The sequence below is a fragment of the Boleophthalmus pectinirostris genome, unplaced genomic scaffold (assembly GCF_026225935.1).
Source record: "Boleophthalmus pectinirostris isolate CB_2022bp ecotype Guang Dong unplaced genomic scaffold, ASM2622593v1 HiC_scaffold_7, whole genome shotgun sequence".
Classification (NCBI taxonomy): Eukaryota; Metazoa; Chordata; class Actinopteri; order Gobiiformes; family Gobiidae; genus Boleophthalmus; species Boleophthalmus pectinirostris.
The window spans coordinates 17,509,446-17,536,016 of record NW_026571473.1 but is presented as its reverse complement, the minus strand read 5'-3'; the positions used below and the strand labels follow the sequence as shown (position 1 = coordinate 17,536,016).

General features: G+C 38.1%; 2 protein-coding genes across 2 annotated transcripts; one reads left to right on the top strand and one right to left on the bottom strand.

Moving 5' to 3' along the window:
• Positions 1–5,962: 5,962 nt before the first annotated feature.
• Positions 5,963–20,843, bottom strand: tnfaip8l1 (tumor necrosis factor, alpha-induced protein 8-like 1). The gene is made up of 3 exons (XM_020924759.2): positions 20,503–20,843; positions 10,288–10,572; positions 5,963–9,092 (listed from the first exon to the last, which is right to left on the bottom strand). Exons 2-3 carry the CDS (start codon positions 10,557–10,559, stop codon positions 8,804–8,806), a joined length of 561 nt encoding a protein of 186 aa, XP_020780418.1. The 5' UTR covers positions 10,560–10,572; positions 20,503–20,843; the 3' UTR covers positions 5,963–8,803.
• Positions 20,844–21,798: 955 nt separating this feature from the next.
• Positions 21,799–25,940, top strand: cope (COPI coat complex subunit epsilon). Its single transcript, XM_020924778.2, has 10 exons — positions 21,799–21,980; positions 22,139–22,201; positions 22,283–22,383; positions 22,482–22,634; positions 22,864–22,917; positions 23,061–23,142; positions 23,342–23,497; positions 24,518–24,586; positions 25,047–25,121; positions 25,687–25,940. The coding sequence occupies exons 1-10, from the start codon at positions 21,837–21,839 to the stop codon at positions 25,738–25,740; spliced, it is 951 nt and encodes a 316-aa protein (XP_020780437.2). The 5' UTR covers positions 21,799–21,836; the 3' UTR covers positions 25,741–25,940.
• The last annotated feature ends 631 nt before the right edge of the window (positions 25,941–26,571 follow it).

Sequence of the window (26,571 nt, the reverse complement as noted above, 5' to 3'; positions counted from 1 at the left end):
TTAGATTTCTTCAGCTTGACAAGCCAAAAGATGCCTCCTAGGTTCCTTTTTCACTTAGCTGCGGCTCTATGGGCCCCTCCCTCACTCACACTAGTGAAATGAAAGGAAGACGCCACAGCTCTACAAAAGCCCTGACAGTGTGCTGTCACTCAATACTCAGATCCTCAAAGCATCTGTCATTCTGTTAGTCAGCATGCCAATTTATTCCTCTGGTATTGCGCGTAAACGGACTTCATTCACTGACATGTGTGACTGCACAGGTACATGGCACACGACAAGTCTGTGTAATCTCAGCTCCATCACTGCTGTCACCCGTAATGACTGTCTGGATAAAGAAACAATAAAGACCCAGAGCTCCTCCTGTTAATCCTTCAGCTGATGCCCTCACACGCTCTGTGCCCGCATTAGGCTTTAGTGCATCTTTGTGCTTAATGTCTTTAAGTTTAAAAGCTTGACACAAATTATAACATACATACAGAGCACACATAATACACATAAAAGTTCACTCTTGGTAACACTCCCCTTTAAAATCTGAACTGTAGCCTTGAGCCAAATTAAAGACAGCAGGCGAACAACACCCTAATATCCGCCTGATACATTTTTTAAGAACTAAATTCTTAATGTGATCCTCTATGAAGTCATAGATCCCCACACATGCTTCCATTTGTGTGCGGCTGCAATAGAAGCAAGCGGAGAAGGAGTCTGTCATCATCGCTAGTTTCTCTCCAATCAGCTGTCAGTTTTGGATCTCCATAAATAATATGGCTGTGAAGCAGACCATTACTATTTGATTTATAGTCATTGTGGGATATTCAGTGTGCTGCTGTCCAGTCAGAGCTCCTGTGATCTTTCAGTGCCTGCTCTTATGCCTCCTCCATAACATCAGAGTGCGTTTGAGTGACAATCAAGGCAACATATCCATCTTCAATAATGTCCTAATGGAGGAGCAATTCAGCCCGTCAGGACATTTTAGTATTGATAAAGCATCTGGTGTTATTACATAGAGAGTAGTAGGCCTGTCATGATAACTATATTGACTTATCGTATATATGAAAGCTAGAACAATATATTTTGGGGCTCAATATTTATCGTGTGTACATTATCTTTGTATTAGTGTTGAGATTTGTGTTATTTTATTCGTAATACAACAAGATTTAAGCAATAGAAAGCTGAAAATTAATTATTGCTTTATTCTGCTATTTAGTTGTTGGAGCTCATGTCTTTTAATGACACTGTCAATTTAACTAATGGTGTACTGGGATAATCTTGCTTTATTGTTATTGTGCCAATGGCATAAAGTAGTTTCAATATTATGGTTTATCACAGTATATCTCTGTAGTAATATATTGTACTTTGAAATTGCTCTTGTGAAAGGCCTAGAGAATAGTGCATATGGTCCCATTGTACCCTGGTCTGACCGATTGTAGGTGCACTGTACTGTAGCAGACAGGCAGGGTCACTTAAGTGTCTTTGCTGGGCTTCTACTCCACTGCAGATAATGTTTCCAGCTTGGATTTCTCTGGGCTCAAACAGAGACAGCCACTGAACACCTTACATAACTTGGTGGAAAAGATAGAGGTAAAAGGAGTGCTTTGAAAGGCAGCACCCGTGTCTGTCAAAAATTTCCAGTGCAAAAAGGCTTTTAGTCACAGTGAGTGGCGGCGGGATGCTGGAGGGACTTTCTATAGACACCTGGACAGCAGAGGAATGTAGCACGAACAAGCTAAACCTGGCTGTATTTGCGCCTGAATAACAATTACAGTCATTCCTCAAATCTCAGTACCCTTTTTGGTTGGTTCACATGACATCACATTTTATAATCCCTATACCCTATAACTTCTACAAAGTTCTATGGTGAAATTGGCTGTGTGTAATTGTCAGATTGGAGATTTGTTAACCTGTTTTATGGTTAATATCTCTCTAATTACTGGACCTATTCACATGAAACAAAAACTTTCACTAAGTTCAATTCTGCCAGTATAAATAAACAAAAGTTACCTTTTCTTAACAGTAGCTTCAGAAATTGGTGCCATTATTGAGGTCAAAAGATGGTGATTGTTCAGTTAAAAGTACTTAATGTCATCAGAATAAAATCTTGTGTCAGGATGTTTGTGGAGGTAATGTTCAACATTTGTGGACATTAAATGAGTCCCCTGAACAGGTGAACAGGCCCCTGACCTTCATCTGAAATTATGACATAATCAAATTCTACTTTATGAATACAATCTATTAAATATGGAAGTGAGCAAATACCACTCTCCCAGTGACCAGGGTGGCTCTAACAATAATCCTAGGAGGTTTGGCTGCGTGTATATGTGTTCTGTGCCTTTTTATCTCTGCATGTATATTTTGCGTTATTTTCTTTAGCATCTGTGCTTTTCATTTTCTGACAACACATCAGTCAGGTGCTCTCCAAGGACCTAAATTGGGGAGTATAGTGACAGATAGACACTTGGAAAAAGGGATGCGATGTTGGGACACTTAGAAAAGAGGTGAGAGATATTGAAAGTAAAGGAGAGTGAGTTTTGAAAGACTCCTAACTTCCAAGCCGACTGTCATAGTTATGCTTGCCAGAGGGGAGAGCACCTTTAAGCATACTGGATGAGTGACTATGTGGAGGGACTACAAACGCACAGTAATACATTATAAGCAGTACTTTACACTCTGCCTGCCAACCTACCGGAGGGTGATGGGGGATTCAGAGCTGCAAGATGGGTCAGCAGCAGTCTGGCACTGAAAAAGGAACTCCTTTTTTAATAATAACAATCACATCTGAAAATAACAAAAACAGTCATTACCATTGTATTATTACAGATTAAGAACATGATACATTGTTGTATTGGTAGTTTGCAGATTCTAAAATGTGATGTTGCCATTCTCCCAGATGGGGGCAAGAGACTGTTTTTCCTAGTAATAACTTTGTACTTAATTTCTATTACTGATAAGACCCAAGAGCTCACTGTATTACAACAACAAAGCATTTTAACAATATTACTTTTACAGGTTTCCCATCTGTTATCAACAACACTGGCCAGTAGAATGTTGTGATGTATATCTGAAACCCAGCAATAAAGGATGTAGGGTTGGGATGGCATTGGTAAAAATGTTACTGAAACCTAAACTTTGATGAATAGACTAAACCTAACCTGTAGCTCGCCAAGAGATTTCTGAATTATATATATTGAGCTGAATAACTAAATAAATTAAATGCCTATTAGCATTGTAAAAGTATACCTTTGTGCACTAATAAATGGATAATGGTTATGTTTTATAGGCTTCTAACGGTTCCCATTTATGCCCATGGATCTATTCAATTTATTGCAAGTGCTAAAATTAGTAGCTCTCTGCTATTTTCATTTTGTAAAGGTAACTCGCCGCAGGAAAAAGGTTGGAAACCCCTGGGCTAAACAAAACAAGCCCACGATTTGGCTATAGAATAAGAATTATACTTGCATTACACCTGTGATTTTCCATCGGACAAAATTACATCTATAATTGTATTTCATAATATTGCAACATTGATTGTGCAGCATTAAAAAGGAGGAACACAGCTGTTATGCTCCATTGGGCCTGAACTAAAAGTCACATAACAAGAATAGCCCACCCAGTGAATGATGCAGTATCCTTGGTTACAGGAAAAAAATAAATCTATCATATCAAATTTGCAGTCTTTGCGGGCTGATCTTTTGCCCAGGAGTGCGGATGCGAGTGCTGCCCACTGTGTCAATACAATGCCCTGCAGTTTGTTTTGTCTCACCACCCACAAGTCAAACATTCAGATGTTTTTGTGCCTTTATTGACATTATGCCAAAACCAACTCTCTGCGTCCTGAAGTCTGAAAATCCTGCTTGTTCCCTCCGACATCTTAACTCTGACAAAACAGACAAGATTTCGATAGATTCCCACCTGTACTATTTTGTTATACTTACAGCGATATAATGGCATATTGGCGATAAACGCATAATAGTTCTTTCTGCATATTTCTTCAGTTCATTTCAATCCTTAAGATGCAGGACAGCTCTTTTGTAGTCACTTTATTTTGAAGAAATGGTAATTATGCCCCAGTGGAAGCTAGCTTTACCAAAATGCATTAGAGCCCCAATTCACTTTTTAAATTTTTTTTTAAAATAATCAAGTCGTGACTGTCATGTTCAAATTTTAATTTTCACTATGTTTGAGAAATGCAAATTTCAAACTGTCTTTAACTTAAAGGTCCTATGTTGCATAAAAATCGACTCGTGTGAGTTTAAGCCGTTATAATACTGCTACCTGATAAAGGTGTGAGTGTGCTTTGTTTCATTCACATGTTTAAATAATCTTTTATTAGTATGTCTACATCTCCAAAGGTCGAAATGCTCTGTTTCAACTTGCGATGTCATGAAGCGGTGGGTTTCAATTTAACAGCTTCTTTTTACATTTTGTTTAGTAGAGACGGGAAATTTTAGGGCTGAAATTATCCAAAATGATTCTAGTGAAGGTGTATAGAGTTTAAAAACACAGTGGAGCACTTCCTGTATTACCAATGCCATCACAAGGTGCAACAGAGTGTTTTCTGTTTGAACTCAAAACTAAATGTGCAGCGTTTGTGTGTTGTGTGTTAGTGAGTGAATGAAACAAAACACAACATCAGGTAAGTTTTTGACGTTTTTAACATAGATCAGAAATAACGCAATACAGGCCCCTTACACGCAAAAAGAAGACACCTTCCTCTTCTGTTGCGGCTGCTAAATTGCCTAAAGGAGACAGTGAAGAACAAAACGAAGCTGTGATGTTCCTATAAATTTCATCGTCCCCCTCTTCTGCGGCATGTTACACGTGCAAAGTAAAGTAAAGCGCACACAAGGCTAATGATGTTGAGCTAGCGATCATTGCATGTAGCTCGTGCGGTTTTATTTTGGAGAAAAAAAATGGCTCAGCCTTGAAACAAACTTAACCTACAAAAAATGACAAGTTTGGAAAAATAGAATTAATGAAAGAAATAAACTTAATAACTACTGGATATCTTCATCTTGGTTTACTTCGAGGACTCATGATTGAGTGAAAGGGCGTCGACAAATCGTTTCTAAAAGGCCCATTATTATTTTCTGATCTATGTTCTAATCTTGTTTCCTCATCAACATACCTAGTGTAGTGTTTTGCTTTATTCACACATAATTGTGCATATTTAGGCTGTGTGCTTCTCTCAAACAGAATACACTCTGTTCCACCTTGTGATGTCATCTGGTAATACAGGAAGTGCCCCACTGGGTTTTTGTTTTTTTTAACTCCATACGCTTTCTCTAGAATCTTTTACATAATCTCAGCCCTGGAATTTTTAGTCTCTACTAAGCAAAAGTTAAAAAACTATCTCTCCACAACATTGCAAGGTGGAACAGAGCATTTTGAGCTTTGGAGATATAGACAGACTAATAGCAAAGAGTTACTCAAATAGGTGTGAATAAAACAAAACACAACTCCACTATGTTATTGATGAGGTAACATTACAACATGGCTAAAAGCTCACAAGAGTCAAGTTTGCATAATATAGGGTCTTTAAATGCTATGTATCAAATTATAAATGCTATATTGCAGTTTTCACCAGTATAGATATGAAGCTTAGGCTGCAAATACAAATCTAATTTGTCAAATCATAATTATATTTACTGTTTGAGAAGAACCCAGGCTATCCAGCTGCTCCATATGGTTACCAGGGCAGCCACACAGTCTCAGTGCTCCCATATCGTACGCTATTCAATCAAAAATAAACCAGGGGATTTATCCAATATATCCACAAATGTACTGTACAAAACTCGCATTTGGATTTATATGATTTTTTAAGGCTATGCACTGGAAACAATGCTTGGATCTGGGGAAAAGGGATTTGATGCTCTGAAATCCAGGTCAGACGCAGTCAGATTAACCCTTGATCTGGACAGAAAAATTCCTGCATCCAGCGCTCTTATGGTAGGACACTGCACAATGATTAAAAACAAAAGACAGGAATTTATTCACTTAAAAAGGCAAATGTATTACATTTGTGTGTACAAACATTACAGAAACAGACATGAACATAAAATATAAATCATTCACATGGTAAAACACAGATGCTTCTAGCTTTAGTGAAAGTGAGTGGAGCTGTGGCAGACGTTCCTGTAATCTTTCTACTAAGCGTGTCAAGGATGTGAAATTAAAGAGGATTTAAACTGTCCATGTATGATAGGGGACTTGATAAAATTCAAGACAATTTTCCAGAAATTAGGAATTCTTAGAAGCCCAGCCAAGATTAATTTGAGATGTTGGAATAGCTTTTATAAAATGTTACAAATAAAAAGGATAAATCAGAGAAAAAAGGATTGCGACTGCTACTGCCCCACCTGCTTCGTCATTACCTCCATTATCAGGGCCATAATTTTCAAGTGCGTGCTGTTTTTCTGAAGTGTCACGCTGGCTTTTAAAAGGGGGGGCTACATTTTGCCTAACATCAGTTGCTAAGTGCCACTGCAGCGTAGATGAAGTTAAAGTTTCAGCAGTCCTATCTGGAAAAAGCACGACGCTTATTACACGGCTCAATTTCCAATTCTCTCACAGGTACACACACAAACACACACGCACATGCAGAATACAAAATGAGACCGTAGAGCCAAACAATCTCCCAGACAGGCTCAGTGATGCAAAAACAAGCCAACAAAAAGGAAAGACAGCTATTATGTGGGGCAAGAGCTCGTAGGAACTATTCAGATCTGCCTGTATTTTGACAATATCTTCACACATGGAGGGGACAGTAAAATTTATCACATTAGATCAGGCTGTTGTGTGGTAAAAACAAAGGCAGATTAGCCCAACTGCTCCATGGGCTTTCTAATTTAGCACAATTTGGAGTTTTAATTAGGGCTGCTAAGGAAAATATTTAATTGTGATTTTTCTAATGATTAGATCTGTAATTTTTGTTTTAAGAAGAGAATTCTTAGTTTTCATTCAAGTTCACATTTTAAACGCATCCAGGTGTGTTGACAAAAAGATGAATAGGCCTACGGACTAACATAGAAACTAATATATAAAAGAATCACATGTATTTCAGAACATGTTTGTCTAAATTAGTAGTTTACTATGCAGAGTAAGACAGGAGAGTTTATGGAGGAAATAAGGGTACGTAAAAAAAAAAAGCCAGTGCTACTTGCTAATTGCGTACATTCAAAAAGTTTCTATTTGATTGTGAGTTTTAATCATGTTTTATCTGTGTTACAGCATTGTTTAATATTCAGTTGGCGTAATCATAATGCATGTTCCTGCGTCAACAGAGTATTAAAGAAGTCGCATTATTAAAGGTCCTACATTACGCAAAAACTGTGTCTTGAGCGTTAAGCCAAGTTGGTACATTGCGAGTTGTGTTTTGTTTCATTCACACATCTCCAAAGGTGAAAATACTCAGTACCACCTTGTGATGACATGAAGCTGTAGTTTTCAAAGTAACAGCTACCTTTAACCTTTAGTTCAGTAGAGATTGGCTATTCCAGGGTTGAAATTATCCATGTGATTCTCGTGAGTGTATGGACTTTAAAAGCACAGTGGAGCACTCCCTGGTGGAACATCACAAGGTGGAACAGTTTGAGTGAAGAACTCAAACATGTGTGAATGAAACAAAACACAACTCCAGGTAAGTTCTGATGAGGAAACAACATTATAACAAATCAGAAAATAGTGTAATATTGGCCCTGCGAGTTGGATATTTCTGAGGTGGCAATCACTTGAAATTACTCCAGTTAGCAGGCAATAGCTTTAATTGCAGTACAGATATATTACTAACAGCTATACAGCCTCTAATCTCTAGCATTGGCTGGTCTGACATGTTCAGGGCAGTGTTCAACCTTTCATTTATGGCTGCTAGTGGGGAGCCTTTTGAGTCCACCTCTGTTGGAATCCAAGCTGTGTGCTGGTTGTTGTCAGTGAAAGTGCCCCTAGAGCTCAAACATAGCTGATAATATCTGTATAGACCAACACAGAAATCTATTTTAAGTATTGCTTCTTGTGTTGTCATGTTAGCTCCTCTCCTGCTGGGTTTATGGCATTTACAGATGTTAAGTTTAAGATTTTCTGTGTAAAAAGCACAAGATCACACAGCTAGATCTAAGAGTTATCATGACAACGCAGTTAGGTTTCTTCATGTTTACAATCCTTATATGACCCAAATACTTCATATTTGTTGTGGAGGCTATAAAAGTCAAGTATGGTGTTTTCTTTATACTGTACAAATCTTTGGTAATGATCAGTGCATATAAGTGAAATGTGTAAGAACAAACTAAGCAGAATTATGTCTCTGCTGTGGTCACAGAATAATAACAATACAGCGCTGGTGAAAGAGTTGAGTGCAATACTTTTTAAAATTTACTTTAAAAACTTCATTCTTTCTTGGTTGTATGAGAAAGATCGCAATTTCCCCCACTCCCAGTGCCTCCTAACTCATTTTGGTCCATTACAGGCACCTTGCAGAGAAGGTACTGAGGGTCTGTGTCTGGCTTCATGTCGTTTTGATTAAGTAAGAGAGCAAGCCTAGTGCCCTTCAAATAAAAGATAAAAAGTGTTTTTAAAGGCACAGTTGTCAAGGCTCCTACCTCTGGATATACTGATAAGAGCATGGAGTTATACATTCATTAAAAAACATCAACTGCATTTGGTTTCAAAATTAGATTAGAAGAGATAAAACTTTTGGTTTACTAGCAAAGAAAATATCAGTGTTAAAATAATGTATAAAGACACACATAAAGAAAAAAAATCCATGATTGTGAACAAGGAGGTAAAAAGTGCCTGGGGACAGGGTCAGCGGAGGTCAAAGGTTACCCTCGTCAAGCATCTTGTTGACGCCATTGCAGATTCTTTGCAGGTGCACACGGTAAACCTCGGAGGGTCCGTAGAGCGCCGCCAGGAAGTCACAGTCAGAGAAGTGATTGAAGACGTGGTTAATGCGCGCATGGCTCTTGGCTGTCAGGTGCCTCTTGATGGCCTGGTGCAGCAGGTCGCGGCAGTCATTCAAAATGGCGCTCATCACGCGACGGTCAAAGGTGAACTCGATCTGGTGGAAGCTGACCGCAGTCATGGCCAGAGTGTGCACCTTTTTCCTAAAATTTAAAAAAGGAAGACATCAGTAATAGGTAGCGATGAGCAGACGATACAACTATTGATATATTTACCACCATACACATATTGGCTATGTATGGTATTGAAAGTTATTTCATGCAAACATATCAATATTTAAAATTTCTTTAAATTTAAAAAAAAAAAAAATACAAATTCTACTTTGATTAGCACATGAAATTTGACTAAAGTTGTCTTTTGTGTGGAATTTTGGGGCTGCTGTGATCAATAATCCTGATGCCGGTATTAGATCAACTCACTGGTATTGCCCATTATTAGGATTAGTTATAATAGGATATAATAAAACAATATACAGTTTAATAAGAATAAAAACTATAATGCTACAAAAGTTCATATGTGTAAAGTAAGCAACCAATACTATGAATAAGTACAGTATATGGACAATAATACCATGACTGCAAAGGAGAGTCTACATGAGTCTATATGAACACATGAACATGAACAGAATACAGACTGCATGGACCAATGGGTAAAAATAGAAAATGCCAGGGAATAGCTTTTTCTTTTGGCTTCAGTTTCACATCCTCATATAGTTTTATAGTATTGTCTTATCACAGCAAAATATCCCCTTACTAATATAATCAGCCTTTTCCCTGTTGTGCACTCGAATCACTTCCACTTACCTCCAAAAAGAGCTTTACAATTTAATGGAAAACATATAAACTGCAAAAATCAATTCCCTTAATTTGCTTCCATCAGCATAGACAAAAACAGTTTTATTGAACTGAATCTGAACAACTGAAGCGCTCTCAGTGCTATGTTCAATAAATGTAAGTAAAGGTAAACGTAAAACCTTTTGCCATGGAGATGTTCTTTTGTCTGGAATGCTCCACAGTATGGCATTAAACATCCATCAGTCCATTTCTATCTGTTTTTACATTACTGATGTTTTCAAAAATATCTAAACATGCACTCATACAGTGAGTGGGCTTGCTTCTACACAGATTCGACCTCTGGTGGTGTCATCTGATGTGTGTGTGGATACTTTCAATAGCTGTGGAATATTCTGGCCAAGACAAAAACATCTCCATGGAGACAAGCAGGTAGCAGACCCTCCACCAGAAAAGTTACATAATGGATCTTTTAACAAAAAACTAAACTAAAAGAATTTGTAGTTTGTATATATCATTATGTCATCCCTTAAATGTTCATAAATACCTGAAGTTCTCCACCAGGATCAGCTCTTCATTGTTGAACTGGTTGTTTCTGTAGAGCACGCCCAGCTTCACCACCATCTTGATCAGGTTTTTAATGACTTTCTGTGACTCTTTACGGTTGTGTGTGTACTCTTTGGTGACCCGGTAGAGCTCGTCCAGGACCTCGCTGCTGGTGTCATCAATAAACAGACTGGCTACGCTCTTGGTGGCCATCTTGCTCATGAGCTTCTTCTGAGCCTGCAGTGCCAGACTCTTGGTGCTGAAAGAGTCCATGGTCAAGGGCACACTGTGGGAGAGATACAGAGTGAGTGAGAAAAAAAACAAGTATATTTTTAGGGGGAAAAGGTAGAATAAAGTACACACACAGCAGTGACATGGCCCTGGTATAATCCATGGGGGTGAGACTTCAGAAATAACATCTTCTCCAACATGATCTAAACGATAGGGCTTCAAACTGTCCCCTTTATCACATAATGATCCGTGGCAGCTGTCAAATTATTCCCAGCACCCCCAAGCTCTGAGCCTACGAGGTAGTTAGAAGAATGTGTCATTAGAAGCGTAGGAGTTCAGTCAGTTACAGACCACTCACAAGAGGAGACAATGCTACCTGGACCTGGGCAAAATCCAATTCAAGAACAAGCAGAGAGTGAAACAAGAAATAACAGACTCCACAGCAGCAAATGTTCTATTTATGTTACCACTGTGTTACAATATGTGTATGTGTGTGTGTTTATGTGTGTATATGTGTGTATGTGTGAGTGTGTGAGCATGTGTGTGACTGAGACACACTGGAGCTGTACTCATAAAGTGTTAGGGGTCACAGGAGTCAGCTCTTCGTACTCTCCCCTCCATCTCTAATATCGAATGGGCCACTACATCCCGGCAGCCGCATTTCAATGAGTTTCACGGGTGACTACCTCAGGTTTGTATAATATTATTTTTGAAAAAATAGAATTAATCTTTTTCTGAGCACTTTGGGTCTAACCTTCACACTTCTCCAAGGATAACCTGGAAGGACAGCTCAGTAAACAGACATGAACTGCTGTTCCAAGTGCCGCTCTCAAAGCAACAGGGGAATGAAAAAGATTGAGTGGGATATTACCATTGTGGCATGGAGTGATGTGATGGACATGTAAAACATCTGAGGCCTGCTTTATTATGCAAAACCTCATAAGGGTAATCTTTAATCGCCTTATTCCATGCTCATATATCACTGCTCTAAGGCTGTCATAACAAATGTATTTATATTTGGGTTAAGTGTCACATTCACATCACAACAGAATTATTTATGAGACAGTATACTTCTCGTTTGAAGTAGATTGAAAGTGAGTTTGATTGGAAAATTACCTAGAGAAATTACCGCGCAGTCATAAGAGTCTCAAAGTGTGAGAGGTGCCATTAGTGAAGCAGACAGAGTGAGCGATGACATCCCTCCGGTGACTTGTGATTTTATCGTTGTTGGTTGACGGCGGTAGTCTGCTGCTACACTGGGTGACTTTCATTTCTCTCTCACTGCCTATCTCTGCACGGTCCCTCTAAGAATATCAATAAGACTCCTTAGAGAGCATCAGCAGGAAGCATCCCGAGGAAGAACACTCAAGAGGCAAGATACAGCAAAACCCCGACACAAAAGGTGTGTTAGATATTGCCCTGAAACACAGAGGAAGTCTGGCTGTTCTGTCATTCATATGAATCCCACTTTTGGGCAGGAGGTGTTTAATCTGGCCTCTCACTGAGCTGCTGATAAAGGCTCCCCATCCACTCTGACAACGCCATAAGAACTCCAAACTCTCCAAGCTGCTTGTTAGAAAAGTGTCATGATGCAATCTGCATGAAATAGACAGGATTGGGAAAAGACACTGATGATTAGAAAATAAGAAATTGTGATTTCACCAAAACTAAAAATAACCAAAATATCCATTTTGTAAACACTAGGAGAAAAGGACACTGTAACTAAATCTCTCATGTGGTAAACTAATTAAATAGAGAGTGAATGGATAATAGACTTTATACAAGAAAGAGGCAATCTCCTTATTTTTATATGTGAAGGGCATTACAGTGCTCATTACATTCAGCTCATGTCTGGAATCACAGTTATCATAGCTGTCAATGCTGTTTGCCTGCTGATGAAACAGAGTGCCATGAATACAAGCCCCTTCAGTGTTGTGCCATGGACTTTCATTTGGAGATGAAACGTGAGCTCTATCTTATGGATAGAGGGAAATCCTCCTCACATTGAGGTTTGTCTCCCAAGGGTGAAAGACCAAAGTGTACTTGAATATATGAGGCTCCTGGGAGAAGAACAGAAATGATTAAAGCTTTAATAGCTACAGCTAAATCAAGTTGCGTATGTTATCTCTGAATATAAAGTGTGGTAGTAAGAAATGTAAAAGTAATGCTGTGGACAGTGAGAAAACCCAGAGTCAGCGTCTCTATTGTAGTTCAGATCCAGACTTTAGACAGAACAAGACACAACAGCACGACAACCACAATGTGTCTGGGGAAATACTCAGGCCAGTCATCATCATATGCATATACATACATACAAGTACACACAAACATGCACACAGCATCTAGGCAAATGAAAACCAAAAAGACTGCAGCAGTAGCCTCCTTGGCATAACTCAAGATTATAACTAGAAACAAGTACATGAGCTGACAGCCTATTAACAACCAGCCTGGGTAGGTTAACACACTGACATGAAGGTAATAAGCCAAGCTAACATGAGTCATGGAAATGAAACCAGAGCTTCCTCTGTGGTTCTGGGTGGACCTCCCGTGACAGAGAAATATACTCGGGGAGCGTCAGTCTGCAGGTGGAGACAGTCCTGTCAACTCTATGACAGGTGGAGCGCAGAGCAACGAGGCGGCCATGATTGAGAGGTAAACTTGGTGACTTTTCTTTGTCCTTGGAGGAAAAGATCTACTTTGTTACATGGTTTATCTCCTCTTTTAGGACAAGTAAAGCTACATAAAACATGACACATAACGCATTTGGGAAAAAGGATGTGACTGCTGGCAACATGTTAAAGCATCTTCCTGTAACATGCTCCTTGGAGAGTATGATTAATACCAGAGTATCTTACACTGTAAAACTGGACAGAACATCCACAATCTGACTCATCAACCACATTATCTGTGCTTATATGGGCCTGGGCAGGATTATGGATCACAGTGGGACTTCACTTGAGTTTTACAAGAAGCTAAAATGGATTCAAAAGCAAACATGCATTAGCCCACTGTTCCCAAAGTGTGGGTCCGAGCCTAGGGGAGGGTGTGGGTTCAGTTTGAATCACAACAAAATATAGAGACAGGAAGTACTGTTTGCATGTTAACAGTCTTGCACACATGAAGACATAAATCTTGCAGAGCTTTTAGTTTTGGTTTTCACAAAAGCTGCAGATTGAAAGTTCACATTGTTCAGACACAATATTTTTTTTCCATTTTACAGCATCACTACAATACAAAACAAGAACAACAAGACAAAACAGCTCTTTCCTCTTTCTCTGCTTTGTTTATTCCTGTTGCCTGACAAATAATGACAATGAAAATGTTTTGAGCCATAAACATGTTTACAGTTAATCCCATTGTAAAGAGAAGATGCTGCTTGATGTGAGAATAGCATTGGTTTTCTAAAGGCACACACAGAGCAAACTCCAGCAGCCTCTCTGCACTGGGACTGTATACTCACCTGTCAGTCAAACACTGCTTTGGCGTGACAGGTGAAAAAGGGACAGAAATTGGCATCTGCCTGCAATACCTCATGAAGAAACTGCATGCACTCACAGCCTCACTCATTATTGATGTTTACAATTATATCTGAGCATCCCTGTTATCGACTAACAGTGAAAAAAACAAAACAGAACAAAACAAAAAAAAAAACATCTGCAAGCAAATAAATTTCCTATCTTAAAAACTATTTGCTAAATGGGCTAGGGATGTGCAATTAATAACATTTTTATCAAGATTCAGTGGTTACCAATTATGCTTGTGTATTTTAATTGAGAGGTCCACAGTCATTCCTCTGTCAATAAAAGCATAATTTGGAGTTCATACTTTAAAAGGAAAAAGCTTTCAATTTTTGTGTTAAATGGCAATGGTTATACCTTAGCCGAAATTAGTCAATGAGGATAACTGAAAAGGTTTTGCAAGAACCAAATGGTCAAGAAGAATGTCCTTCAATGTATGTACTTTCAAAAAAATTCTATTTTTTTTATTTTTTATTGGCTATTGCTTGGTCTGGTCTGAAATGGTTACTTTCTGTGTTTTGAAGTTTCAATTGCGTTATACATGGTAAATGGTCACATTTTTCTATAGCGCTTTTCCACCTTCAAGGCACTCAAAGCGCTTTACAACAAGGAACAACTCACCCATTCACGCACCAGTGTACGCAGACACTGTGGGCAAGGTGGGTTAAGTGTCTTGCCCAAGGACACAACGGCAGCATTCATCTGTGGGAGCTGGAATCACACCAGCCAACCTGTGGGTCAGTGGATCTGACCGCTCAACCTATGATGTTTATGTTGAGAGCGGGATCTGAACCGCCGACCAGTGGGCGAATGCTCTACCAACTGAGCTACTGCCACCCATCATCTCTTTTGTTTGTCGATATGACTTACTGGCAACCGATACCTGCCAGAATAACCACAAATGTACTTCCTGCATCAAGACTTTAAAAACTTTTTTCTATCACACACTTTATCCAAGAAGTGATTGGTTGGTTTATGGCAGCTGAAAATGCCATGACTTTTATGCTCCTTTAGGGATCAATAGTTTCATCTCGTCACTATTGGGATTGGAGAACAGTGATCCCAGAAGCGATGGGGAGCCATGAAAACTTTTCAGCAGTGAAAGGATGCAACCAATTACTGTAAGAAGTGGTAAGCGCTATAGGCAGTGAGGATCTTTTGTCCAATACACAAATCTCAACTGCATCCAATTTGTTTATCTACTTTAGTAATGTCCTTCCCGTAGACTGTATGTCACCCATAGTGTTCGGCTCCAGTCAAATGAAGCTCACGATGCTAGCGGTAATAGGGGCGAATTTTGAGCCAAGTTCCATATTAGGAATAGGAAATTATTTATGGACAAAAACATAAATAAAAGCAGTTACAGTTCCTATTTGGAACGCAGCTAGCGGGTTAGTTGTGTCCATTTACACAGTTTATAGTCCTTCCTGCTGAAATAAAATGTAGTGTTTTTACCATGCCTATGATGATAATCAGACAATAATTTTGCAACTCATCCAAATTGTGCTAAAACATGCAAAATCTGGGATTGAGGTTCGAGTATCACAATTAAGAAACACAAGAGAGCAGATATATTACAAAATACCCATGTTTTTACAAATGTTTACATTTACAAGAGGTTTACAAAAGATGACATTACAAGTTTCTGTGCTTTAAACTTTGTTAAAAATGACTCTAAAAAAACACTTAGATTTATCAATTTGTTTATAAACGCTATCTCCCACCTCTAATCCTAATCCCGTATAATTGACCTGCTGAACATCTTGGTGACCCAGAGGTGAACATATGAGCCATTGGAGTCCCAGAGTTGACCTTTGCCATATGTCCTGCCATGAGTTCCCCCCCCACACACAAACACTGATGCAGATCTGTGCTGTCAACAGTCCAACAGACAAATCACAGCACAAACAGAATCACTGAACAGCTGTTCACACGGATTTAGCTTTAATTATGATCTTTTAAAACCAAGAGAATGAAAATAAAATATTCTGTTTGTGTTTGCTGATCCAACCAAGCGCCTCGAAGAAGATTGTCAAATATCAAAGTCAAAGCTGATTATTCTTTTGATACTGGAATTAAAAAAACAAACAAAAAACACCTCATTGTAGTTCACAGTAGACCAAAGTTTATGGTTCACAATATTAAACATTAATTACAACAGAAAACAAAAGAGCACTTGAATCACCATCATTGTAAAGATAAGAAAATATAAACGTTTTATGACACAACTGACCTGGATTTTGTGTGTGCTGCTTGTACTGTACTTGCTTTTTCTTTGTACCAGTGGGGAACTTTGTTATTTTTCTGTTCTAAAATGAGATTTGAGCTGCAGATGGTTGAATAACTAATGACAGATACAAACTTACATGTGTCATTCTGCTATTCATTGTGTTTCTTTTTAACCATATTCTATATTTTGTATAGTTTTTTTTTATTGATAATCCTCCTTTAGGGTTATTTTTTCAGTACTATAAAATAGTTTCAATAGTATAATTTATCTTTATTTTTCTTAAACAATATATCGTACTTCAAAATTTGGTACTGTGACATGCCTGTTCTGTAGCTTTAGAGGGCTATTATATTTAAGAATACATTTTCTTTTCTGCAAGATACAATTTGGCCATAGAGTAAATGTATAAATTAAATTAATATGTTAAATGTGGTGCAGCTGTTCTGTCTAGTTCCTTCATTGTTCCTGTTTTGGCTTTATGTTCCTCCACTCACTTGTTCAGGGCAAAGCACCTGCCCCAGTCACAGGTTGCTCTTGTCCAAAACTAGCTGCTGGATTTTTCCTTTCTAACCAGCAGTTTACCATACATGTCATATATGTATGTCAGAATACATTATATTGGATTAATTTTAACATTAACCAGTCAAAAATGTGGTATATAAGTTTGTCTCCAACACAAAAAACTTCTTCAGGCAAACACTGTACCAGTACAAAAGTAAAACTTTTTTTTTATTTGGAAGCCTCTACAAACTTTGCAGATGTTGGAACAACAAACAACAAACAAGACAGGAAGTCCAGAAGTGCCTGTGATCATAACTCAAACCATTCAAATGGAGCCTGCCAACACATACTGCAGCACAAACACATGCAAACTTCCTTATGACACTCCACAGCTGTAGCCACGATTATAATCTGCCTCCTCGTTGAGAAACAATGGACAATTTGCAAGTTATATAAAGTACATCCGTGCTTTGTGTAGGAGAGGGTACGTTATCAACCATGAAATAACAGCACCAATTAGAGTTATAGGGAAAACAGCATGATTTCTGGACAAGTAGGCACTACATTTTTATCTTTCATCAACGTTTGTCTCGTTCTCTGTATATCACTGAGGTGAACTCGGGCTGCACGATTTTAGAGAAAAAATATTAAATGCATAAGTATTACAATTGAGACTCTATAGATGCAGTATATGTAAAAAAAAAAACCATAGGATTCTGTCCAGAGTGCACATTGGAAACAACTCCAGGAGCATTAACATTTGAGAGAAGAATGAAATATGAACAGAACACTGGTTATTTTGTTCTTTCCAGCTGGCATTCTAACTAAATAAATAATTGTAGCCTTTGTGATTTGATGATTGCACCAATCAAATTCTTATTTTCATTTCATTGTGATATATTGTGTGTTAAAGGTCCTATATTATGCAAAATTGACTTGTGAGCTTTAAGTCATGTTAGAATGTTAGCTCCTCAAAAACATACCTAGAGTGTGTTTTGTTTCATTCACACACGTATGAATAACCCTAAGTTAGTTTGCTCAAAATGTTCTGTTCCACCTTGTGATGTCATGAACCAGTAATTTTCAAATTAATAACTACCTTTTACCTTTTGTTCAGTGGAGACTTGCAATTCCAAGAATAAAATTATCCAAATGATTCTAGTGAAAGTGTAGTAGAGTTTAAGAACACAGTGGAGCACTTCCTGTATTACCACATGACATCACAAGGTCTAACTGGGTGTTTTCTGTTTGAGAGAAGAACACAACCTAAATATGCAAGATTTCTGTTAAACCTGAGTGAATGAAAAAATATATAACTCAGGTATATAACTCATGGTGTATTTTGGATGAGGAAAAAAACATTACAACAGATGAGAAAAAAGGCCCTTGAAACCCTTTAAAGTAAAGACAGTCAGGGTGCAGCATCCTAACAAACATAATGGTTTTAATCAGCTATTGTCTTTTTCCATGCATCTGATCTTGTGCAGTCACTTTAACTGTAAAAACAATGAGTTCATAGCCACCCATGCTACATACTAGTCGATTTGTCGTTTCATCTTCCCGCACAGTAATCACTTGATATCTGATGGGAAAACAAGCAAATCACTACGGGCTTCAGATTACTAATGCCACACTCTTTCTTCATCTAAAACACCGTGAACAATTAATAATTAAAATTTAACATATAATAGATAAGAAATTAATTATTTAGACTTCCGAATTGGATAAAAATAGACCTGAGGCTTAAGAGAAGTCAGATTTTTATCGTGCAACATAGGGACCATTACAGTTTGCTGCAGTGGTCTACAGGCTCCCAGCTCACATTGTACAGTAACAAGAGCTGATGGCGTTAATTTGGGAGCATCAGTCAGCGTTGTGCATACGTAATCAGGCTGGGAATACAGTAGCTGCTGTGATGCCTCTAGGCCAACACAGCACTCACAGACAACATTTGTTCAAGAGCATTAAAATTCATAAGTGGGTAGTTGTTTGCTGGTTGCACTGATTTTACACAGTGCAGAAAACATACATAAAAACAAAAAAGCAGACCACTGCCTTCACTTTCAATGCTGTAAGAGTTTTAATGACATTCTATTTACAGTGTAATTAGTGCAGGGTGCATAAGAATAATCACAGGGCTAAGAGGTGCTTGACTCATGACTTGATGTGATGTGTTAGCCTATGACATTTTAATCGAGACCACAATCAGACCAGGGACTACAGAGCTAATTTTCATCACCTTAAGCCTGTATGATATGTTAACTGTGTCCTCGGTGAGCGAGGGAGTGGAAGAGCTATCAAAAGAATTATTAAAACAGACTTGTTAAATAAAGCCAAGGCTGTAGGTCTATAATAGATTGGAGAATACTTTTTTACAATACATTTTACACTACATTACATTTTTATTTTCATCAAAAGCCATGCTCTGATTGTTTCAAGTTTCCAGGGAAACCACTCACTTGTTCACTTGTGAACAGGTCTCTGTGCGCTCAGGTGAACTTTGTGGTCAACTAAAAGCAGGTCAAACTCCTGCATCTCTTGTCAGTGAGTTACCATGGATCCTCTGTGACCAGGACGAAACCGTCACTGGCACAGTAACATTAAGTATTGTTTGGATAATCGTGCACAAGCAGCCTCTGGCATTAAGACAGCTTTTATGTCTCTGTGGAAAAACTGTTGCAAATGGATACTGTCACAACAATACCAGCTTCCTAAAGCATTGTAATGTTATATTTAAAACAATCACATTTCAACTTTCCAACAACAGCAAATCAAGTCAAAACTAGTGTCTGCCCAATGTAAAAAAGAGAGCAGTTTTAAGTCAAAATTCATTTGACACATCTGTGGGTTTGAGCATTATAATGTGTGGTGCTACACCAGCCAGACCCCGACTCCAAGCACACTGCTCTATTCATCCACACTCTGGCCTGTTCTTAAAGAGGCTTTACAATGTAAACACAGCATGTGTTACAAAACATAGACTATCGGTGTTTGCTGAACATGTCTGTCTTGCGGTTTAACCTGGAACTATACGAGTGGTCTTTGAAAAGAAAACCAATGCGGGTTACATGGTTAGATCTTCACTCTAAAGACATCAAATCATTCAGAATTGGATGCACAAAAGCAGCAAGGCTATAAAAATGTACGCATATGTATGAGTTATCTTACAATATAATCTATTCTATGACCATATAATCTACTAGAAGGCTACCAGTAGTCCATTAGTAAACATATAGCTAAAGAAACTGTTATAAGTCAGTAACTTTTTGACAGTTGGCCATGGGGTGCCTTTTGCGGAAATTACACTCTTTGACAGAAGAATTAAAGTTAATAGCCTATAGCCTAATGATTGATTAGGCTTAGACTATCCCTTTATTGAGTACAAGTAGCTAATAGTAGGCTATACATCTCCACTTGAAATGACGCAGTTAATGTGACTGTTTATGCATATTCTGCTGAAGGGAAAGCAGTTTGGACATCACGTCCAAACTGATACCGTTACTTCCGCTTAGAAGATGAAGAAAGCCAAAAACCACCATCACAGTGTCTGTGGGCTTACACAGCCTGTGGTTCAAGGCCTTTGTTAGTTGTGATAGAAGAGTACCCTAAATTAAACAGTGTAGTGAACGTACGTGGAGTGAGCACAGTGCGTCTCTCGGGCTGTGGTTTGTTGGTAGTGCCCATTCCCATTAAAAGTTACCCAGACATGTAGGCAGTGGGTGATGTGGCTACTCACCCTTTTCTGAGTTCTGGAGACGGGACACTGTAGTGGTCAACCAACGAGAGGACAGCGTAATCTGGGTATAATTTCAAGTCTTCATCCTGGCACCGCAGAGGACTCGCCTCACACCATAGTACCACTGTGTCCAACTCCGTTTCCGCCAAAACGCCCTCGTCTCGAAGCTTGTTTTGTGTAATAGTGTATCAAGGGCAGTTGCGTGAATTATTGAAAACGTGTTTTCTTCTTTCTGCTGCAGCCAGATCGGTTACAAGAGTTTGGTGTAACCCGATTCCTCCTCCACCTCCTCGAAAAAAGTTTCAAACTTGTGGGGATCCGAAATCAACAGATTGATGTTGGCTAGAGCCAATGAAAGAGCAGGACCAACCCAATCAGACCAAAAGAAAGGACTTTTACAGCAGTGTACCCTGCCCCCTACAGGGTTTCCAATAGGCCTAATTATCCCAAGTACCCAAGGCTGAATGTTTCTTAGAGGATATGTTTAAGGAACAATAGCACTGTGTGACAGGAGAACATGATTTTACGTTTTACTTTTCGATGTGAACTCATTTTTTATTATTTACCTACTCCACATTTTCTATTGCAATTGTGTCCATTTGGAGTAAACCTCTGGAGCATCTCTACAGCCAACCCCAATCCCACCGAGATGTAGGGCAACATAGGAATAGACATGGAGGAGGGGGCTATTCAGCGGATGTTTTCAGGATACGGGAAGTTCGTACAATAATGGGCGCAGGAATTCCGCTGGTTCGGATAGGGTTGTTCAATTGTCAGAATGCCAGTTGTAAGATATTACGTTTCATAATGTTACAGATATTTTCCTTCATTGACATGAGTTCCTCGATAGTTCGAAGTAGTCCTAAACCCGATCGTAATTGACCTGGAGCGTCCTCTTGCGGCTCTTTAGGAGACCTACTTGCGGTTGTTATGAACAAAAAAGATAAGCACATGAAATAAAATACAGCTATATTTAAACGTGTTTTTTTTCTTATTTATTTATTTAGGTCTCTCAATTTAGTTGTTTAATGTGATAGAGATGCACGGTATCCAGTAGGTCTACTCTCATAATTCTCTCATCTCTCACAAGCAGAGACCCTTTAATGTGATTAACATAGTTTTATATTTTATATATTATTATTATTATTATTATTATTATTATTATTATTATTATTATTATTATTATTATTAGTAGTAGTAGTAGTAGTAGTAGTAGTAGTAGTAGTAGTAGTAGTAGTAGTAGTAGTATTTAAGACGTTGAAAAATATGAGTTCTGTACACGCTTGTAAACTCCAAATCCCAAAATACTTAGGGAGGCCAAATAAGGCCGGAAGATGACGTATACGGCCGACGTGTCAGGAAATCTTGAATTCAACATGGCGGCGCAGCAAACTGATGTTGACGAGCTTTTTGATGTGAAAAATGCCTATTATATCGGCAGTTATCAGCAGTGCATCAATGAGGCCCAAAAAGTTAAGGTAAGTAAGACTGGAGTAATAGCAATAGCGTTATAGTTTTACCAGACAATGGTTGTAGAAAACCGTGTAGCAACTTAGCTGTGATGCGATACCATTCAGAGGCTAACCAAGACTAAATGTTATTGAATTATAATGCTGCTTTTGTGTTTGCTCTATAGCCGTCAACACCAGAGAAAGAGGTGGAAAGAGACATGTTTCTGTACCGAGCCTACATTGCTCAGGTAACATGAAAGGCAACTAGCCCACCCCTCAGGCACACCAAATTACGAATATGATTTACTTATTTAAATGTTTAATTGTAGAGAAAGTATGCAGTAGTCCTGGATGACATCAAGTCCAACTCTCCCCCAGAACTCCAAGCTGTTAGAATGTTTGCTGAGTACTTGTCCTGTGGAAATAAAAGGTAACATTAACCTGCCTATCTAGAACCTGTCATGTATTACGACAATCAGAATTTCATAATTTCAATATAATAATTATCTGATTGCTGCTATTGTCCAGGGATGTAATTGTTGCTGATTTGGATAAAATGATGGCGAAAAGCATGGATGCAGCCAACACAACCTTTCTCCTTATGGCTGCTTCCATTTACTACCATGAACTGAATACAGATGCTGCTCTAAGGACTTTACATCAGGGAGAGACTCTGGAATGGTAAGATATCGTAATAACTATAAGGGTGCGGTCACAGTTGTACATGTTTTGTAATCCTGTTCTGTTTTAGTCCTTTTTTAGTCCTGGTCTAGTCCTAATTTAGTTTTAGGTTTAGTTCCAGTTCTGTCCCAATTTTAATTGTGTTTGTTTGTACAAGTGTGAACGCACCCTAAAAACCCCAGACTGTCATTTAGCTTTTAAAACTGACAGAATACATTTTCCCTTTCAGCATGGCCATGAGCATTCAGGTTCTGCTCAGTCTGGATCGTGTTGACCTAGCAAGGTAAGAAAGTACTGTATTTGTGACCATAATTGTTCAGGTGTGTTTCATTTAAACAGTGCTTGGGTAGGCCATTTTAAGTTATTATCATAGATGTTTTTTTTTATTTTATTATTATTATTATTATTATTTTTTTTTTTTAACAGGAAAGAGCTGAAGAAGATGCAAGAACAGGATGAAGATGCTACTTTAACTCAGCTAGCCACAGCATGGGTTAACATTGCTGTAGTACGTATACAAATGCATGTGAATTGCAACAATTAACTATGAAAGGAATAGAATGTGAATAAACCCTTTTTTATTTCTGGATACTATGTTTATAACAGTAATTGCATACAGGCTTAAAGTTGTACCATGACCCCAGTGGGACATGGTACAACTTTTAGTCATATCTTAAATAGTTAATATTTTTTTTCTTTTGTTTTAGGGGGGAGAGAAGCTGCAGGATGCTTACTACATTTTCCAGGAAATGTCTGACAAATATTCCTCTACGCTGCTCCTTCTCAATGGGCAGGCTTCTTGTTACATGGCCCAAAACAAATGGGAGGAGGCTGAAGGAGTCCTACAAGAGGCTCTTGACAAGGTGTCTAGAGATGACAACAAGCTATGACAACAAGCTAATGATGAGGGAGCATAACATGGTTAAAAGCTCATAAAAGTTTGCATAATACAATATGCCTTTTTTAATGTTAGCACTTTAGATTGTATATTTTCCTAAACAAATAACTTATCTTTTGAGACGGCAACAATGCTGCAATATTTCTTGCTGGTTAGCTGTTAACTTTCTAACTCAAACTAGTTGGAACCTCAGCCCCTCAATTCAAAAGCCTGAGCACCTGCATGAATGCACCCTATGACTATTTAAGTTTACAACATTTTCTCACCGTTTTAGGTGTTACAAACACATTCTAACAGTAGATGGCAGCATTTTTGTTACTTAGTTAACAGATGACATTGTTTATTGTAGGCTTCTGGAAACAAAAAGTAAATTTATCTTGTGACAATGCATATTAATGAACATACAATGTAACATTTTGTAAAAATAGTTTAAGATTTAATACTACTTTATTATTCTTCATCATAACCTATTTGGGTGCATCATGAAAACATGCTTGTATAGAGAGCAGTAACCATTCATTCGTGACTCATTTGTTTGAACCACCACCAGTGCTTACTAGAATATCATTACAAATTTGTGAATTCCAGGTGCCACAGTGGGGCGTCGTTGTGTCCTTAGGCAAGACACTTCACCCACATTGCCTAGTATGAAAGAGGTGTGAGCGTGAGTGATGGTGGTGGTCGGAGGGGCCGATGGCGCAGATTGGCAGCCTCGCTTCTGTCAGTCTGCTCCAGGGCAGCTGTGGCTACAGTAGTAGCTTACCACCACTGAGTGTGGAGTGACTGAATAATGAACTGTAAAGTGCTTTGGGTATCTTGAAAGGCGCTATATAAATGCTGTCAATCAATCAATCATTAATTTTTTTGAACATGCAAATATTATATATGCATATTATAATGCATTTGTTACATATAATATGTATGCTCTTTTACTGTGTGCAATAATAGTAGTGGCTAACATGTTTGTTTATCTTGGGTATTTCAGGATAGTAGCCACCCCGAAACACTGATCAACCTTATAGTGCTGACTCAACACCTGGGCAAAGCACCTGAGGTGAGACTTTGAACCCAACGCTGTTAACAAACACAGTTCATATAGGTGGTCCATTTAAACCAATCTAACTTCAAGTATAGAAGACATGCATTGGCCAACTACAAGATGCCCTATCTAATCTAGTCTCTGATTGCTTGAGCCATCCCATGGGTCACCTAAGCATATCTCCTGATTTATTGCTGTGTTTGGGGTTTTCATCTTGACAGTCAGGAGTTCATAAGATAAAGGCTCTGTGATTGATCTTACTTGAGATGAACTTCATAGTATTGCACCAGCATGTGACTTGAAGCCATCACTGCACAGTTATAATTACTGCTGAATTCTTGGAGTGTGTCTATCATGATTAACTCTACTTTCAAAAACACATTTTAAATCTATGTTAATGTGAATTTGACTGCCAGTGTGTATTACTTTATTTATGTCACTTTATAGTTTTGATTTGTTCTTTGCTCCTCTGTAGGTAACCAACAGGTATCTATCACAACTCAAAGATGCACACAGAAGCCATCCATTCCTGAAGGACTATCTGGCTAAGGTAATGTCAATTCACTACCTCAGCTATCATGAATACAACTTGACTTAAAGGAGTTTAATTTATCCTTTAATTTGCAATAGATAAACTCCTGGGTAATTATTACTTTTTATTACTTGGAATGCAGCTGTAACCTTTTAGCCTTGAATAATTCAATTGCCATGCTTGCTTGTTTTGGTTCTCTGTAGCAGGTGTCCTTGGAGCAAATCCAAAGGGAGATCATTCAACTTTGAATCTTTGGCCTTTGTAACTTTGTAGTATTTATGAGTGTATATAAAACTAGAGTGTCACAAACTGATTCCAAAAGAGCTGTTATGGTATTACTTAGAGTTTGGTAATATGTTAAAATATATATATTATTTTTGGGAGCCAGATCACATTTTTGTCTTGTTTGTACAGACAGCGGTATTACATGGAGAAATTGTGTATCACTGTACATCGATAGTCACTGACATTATGACAGGAATTGGGTCACAATTTGAGTTTTTATCCCCATATTGTTTAACCCTACAATTATTATTACAACTATATAACATATTTCCTTACTGTTTTTCTTTGTTTTCCCCAGGAGAATGAATTTGACAGACTAGCGATGCAGTATGCCCCGACTGCTACAGCATGAAACATTTACTCTTGATAATAAAATGTGTTCATTTTATTTTATTCATCTTTCTATTCCATACTCATGATCAACTTTGTCCTTTGTAGCTTGTAAAAAAACAACTCTTTGTGTAATGTGAATTGGGCTGTATTTAACTCTACAAAACAACTAATAATATAATATTTCGTGTTGTATAATAAAGCATTATCTTTAAACTGTAATAGACCCTTTAAAGACATCATGTAATGCTTAATTTCTAATGATTAGCCTGCAATTAGTACATTAGCTTGACAAATGATTTGTGACCAAAATAAACTCAGCCCATATTAAAAAGAAAAAAAAAGTATTCTTTTTTTAAATTTGTTACACCTTGAGATTCAAAATCTAGGGCAGAACACTAGTATTAAATCATTTTGTTGCTATGGATATGAGCATTTTACACACCAAAAAGATGTATTAAAAGGTGCACTGTGTTGGTTTTCTGGTGGAGGGTCTATAATCTGCTTGTCTCTTGAAATATTTGCTCTTTCACTGTATGGTATCCACTTTGTTTCAGAATGAAAAAAGTAGGACTGTTGCCATACTGCTTAACAATAAAAACAAAACAAAAACAAAAAAAACGTTTGCACCCAACGGAAAGCTGTAACCCACGAATATTGTTATTTTCATTCTTTTAAATAACAGGTGTTTTATTGGCAAAAATCCTTTTGGTGCAGTCAGATTGCTACATATGTAGCAGAGTTATGTTCTAGTTTTTCCTCGAGTGATACAGAAAAGAGGGAGCAAGTTTGTGTGAATGTTCATGTATGTTGCTACACATGTAGCGATCTAACTCCATAATGTCACATGCCA